At 40.3% G+C, this 3618-nt stretch overlaps 1 protein-coding gene across 1 annotated transcript in view; it reads right to left on the reverse strand.

Annotated features, from left to right (window-relative positions):
• The window catches only part of LOC115274371, a 16572-nt gene extending 13321 nt beyond the window's left edge, over nt 1-3251 (reverse strand). Inside the window, 2 exon segments of the mRNA XM_029917825.1 lie at nt 2333-3059; nt 3061-3251. Of these exon segments, the coding sequence (XP_029773685.1) occupies nt 2333-3059; nt 3061-3251 (918 nt within the window).
• Nucleotides 3252-3618: the final 367 nt, after the last annotated feature.

The raw sequence follows: 3618 nt of genomic DNA on the forward strand, positions 1-3618 counted from the left end.
TTTGTAGGAAAGTGGATGGACCTTGAGGGTGTCATGCTAAGCGAAATAAGTCAGGCAGAGAAGGATAGATACCATATGTTTGCATTCATAGGTCTAACAGGAGAGACCTGGCAGGGGACCATGGGGAGAGGAAGGGGGAAAGAGAGCGGGGAAGAGTGAGGGACACAGATCAAGGGAGACTACTGAATACTGGAGATGATCCATGGACTGAAGGGGGAGGGGGCTGGGGGTAGGGGGTGGTGGTCATGGTGGGGGGCACTTGTGGGGAGAAGCGTGGGTGTTATATGGAAACTAACTTGACAATAAACTATTATAAAAAAATTCTAGTGTTGCACACCTCAGGGTCAGATCTTGAGCACACTTAGCTAAGTCACAACTAACTGGGTGGGAGATCTCTTTTCCTACTGTGAAAAAACAAAGGTTCAAATGCGAATATTAAGAAATAGTGGAATAAAATTAAGACAATTCACATTTAAAAAAAATTTTTACGCTTTTTATTTATTTTTAAGAGACAAAGAGAGACAGTGTGAGCAGGCAGGAGTCAGAGAGCAAGGGAGATACAGAATCTGAAGCAGGCTCCAGGCTCTGAGCTAGCTGTCAGCAAAGAGCCCAACACAGGGCTCAAACCCACGATCCATGAGATCATGACCTGATCTGAAGCAGGACATTTAACAGAATGAGCCACCCAAGTGCCTCTAAGACAATTCACATTTGATAAACTCATTCTAGATTAGCTTACATATATCCATGGAGTAAAATGACGTAAATTGGTTCAAGATAGAAAAGGATGACAGCCTCTCACCTCATGAATATGCCTTAGAAATACAAGGTAGAGATTCATACCTGCCTACAGACTTACAGGAGCCCAGTAGAGATCAGTACAACTCCCTACCCTACATTTCCCATTGATAGTAAAGACATTATGTTAAGCTATTTTATTTGAGGATGCTTTGTATGCAGCTATAATAACTGATATAATAAGCAAAACAGGCAGAAGTAAGAGCATTTGTCATAATCTAATTCTTTTTATTCTGGGCATTTATAGATGAACGTAGCATCCACGATTACTCTGTTCTTCAAGTTTATCTCACTTAACTATGTTAATAATAAACCCACCGAGCTACTTTGAGATAACATGGAAAGTTTGGAAGGATATGCATGATTACACAAAGCTTATGACTCTGAATTACATACCTGGACAAGAATCCACACTTGCTGCTGAGTCATCCAGTGATTAGGAGGAAGATGTATAATGGAGGATACTCATATCATTCCATTTAGTGGTTGCTGCCCCTTTAGTGGTTATGGCAAAATTTCAAATTGTGGGACACATTTCATTTAGGGAAAGGGAAGGAAACCTTTGTATGTGGCACTGGGAAACTTCAGAAACCAGAAAATGATTTAATAAAACCCAAAAAATGCCACCAGCCTTTCATTGTAAAAAAAAAAAAACTTACACATGGACCCTGATATCTCATAATTCAATGAGTAGATGAAGTGCCTGTGAAAGAAATATTTTGCATAGCAATAAATGTGTGATTCAATATTTTTCTTTCTCATACTTAAAGTCAAGCTTGACTCTAAGGCCATAATATATCAATCTTTTCCCCCCTTTGTCTTTCTGTGGAGGTCTTCTTGGAAACGTGTGCAGTATTATGATTTTTTTTGTTTTTGCCACTGACTAAGGTAAGCATGGTGGAGGCAAGCTGTGTAACAGAACAGGATCTTAATATGTAGAAAAATCCCCATGATCAGCTATACCAACCAGTGATCCAAAGTCTACATTATCAGGAAGAGCAATTAAGGTAGTGATATACAAAACAATGGTGTTCAAAACAGTGAAGCAGAGTGGCTTTGATCTTTCTCCCTTATAGACTTATATAAATAGCTGTGGTGGCCACGAGTAGACTTTCCATTGGAGTAATATAACTCATGTCCAGGTTTTATTCATACAAGTAAAAGAAAAACGTACTCACTGTGATATATTATATTTCAGAGGAAATTATTATTAACTGATCAATGCAGCCCTTTAAAATAAGTGAGAATTTCAAATATTTCACAACCAATGAAAGGAATAACATTGGGAGAGTAGGAAAAACAAAGGGAATTCTTTGGCTATAGGAGATAGCATAAAGCTTGATAGAGTGAGTTACATAAATTGTACAGAGAGGTTGAAACAAACAAACAAAAAATCAAATTCCAGGAAAAAAAAAGAAGAGGCATGTCCTACATCCACAATTTGATTAAAGAATCTCAACATTTGGCGCAGGCTCTTGGCCCTGCAATTATGGGTGCTTATTCAGCCCAGGAGAATTGGCCCTTTTGTAGCTACCATCCCAAAGAGTCTCCTCAGAGCCTCTTTTATGCCTTTGTTCCTCAGGCTGTAGATGAAGGGGTTCAGCATGGGCGTGACCACCGTGTACATCATTGAGGCTGTGGCACTTGAGTGTGAGGTCTGGGTAGTAGCAGAACTAAGGTACACCCCTAAGCTTGTACAACAAAATAAAGAGACCATTGAGAGGTGAGACACACAGGTAGAAAATGCTTTATACTTGCCCTGAGCTGATGAGATCCCACGTATGGAAGAAACTATCTTAAAGTAAGAGCAAATGATCCCAATGAAGGGACCACCAGCCAGCAACATAGCTCCAAAATATAACACCATGTTGTTGAGAAAGGTGTCAGAACAGGCAAGTTGGATCATCTGATTGAGTTCACAGAAAAATTGGGGGATTTCCAAGACTCTACTGAAGGAAAGCAGCAGCACCATTAAGCTTTCTAACAAGGAATGCAGAGCACTCAGGACCCAGGACACCAGAATCAGCAGTCCACAGAGCCGGGGGTTCATGATAAGCATGTAGTGCAGGGGGTGACAGATGGTCACAAATCGGTCATAGGCCATCACTGTCAAGAGAAACATGTCCAAATCTCCAAAGAGTGTGAAAAAGAACATCTGGGTGATCCAGTATGCATAGGTTATGACCTTGTTCTGAGTCTGGATGTTCCACAGCATCTTGGGGATGGTGGTGGAGGTGAAGCAGATGTCTACAAAGGACAGTGGCGAGGAAGAAGTACATGGGCGTGTGAAGTTGGGAGTCAGAGCTGATGGCCAATATGATGAGCAAGTTCCCAAACACAGTGATCAGGTACATGGAAAGGAACGTCCTAAATATGAGGGGCTGCAGTTGTGGTTCTTCTGAAAATCCCATTAGAAGAAATTCTGAAATTCCTGTTTCATTTCCTGGGTCCATGTAGTGGAGGTGACTACCAGTAAAGGGGAGAATAACATGACAAAATTTCACATAAATGGGCATGGCTCCCATTGTTCAAATGCTACGATTCATCTTTATAATCAACAAAGTTATTTCAATATTTTGTGAATGGATTTGGCCTCTTCAGGGGATGACTGTTTACTCTCTGATTAGGAATTTTCATCCCAAAATCAGTTCCCCCAATGTCCAGGTAGCTTAGAGTTAATAACAGATGATTTCCAGCGTTTGAGATATATATAGAGTGTAGACCATATTTTGAACATTCAGAGTCATAATGTAGAGGGCATTGTTGAGGAAAAGTACCTACAATTCAATTATGCTGATTGGATATACATGTATATAAAAA

Source organism: Suricata suricatta, chromosome 12, assembly GCF_006229205.1.
Source record: "Suricata suricatta isolate VVHF042 chromosome 12, meerkat_22Aug2017_6uvM2_HiC, whole genome shotgun sequence".
NCBI classification, from domain to species: Eukaryota; Metazoa; Chordata; class Mammalia; order Carnivora; family Herpestidae; genus Suricata; species Suricata suricatta.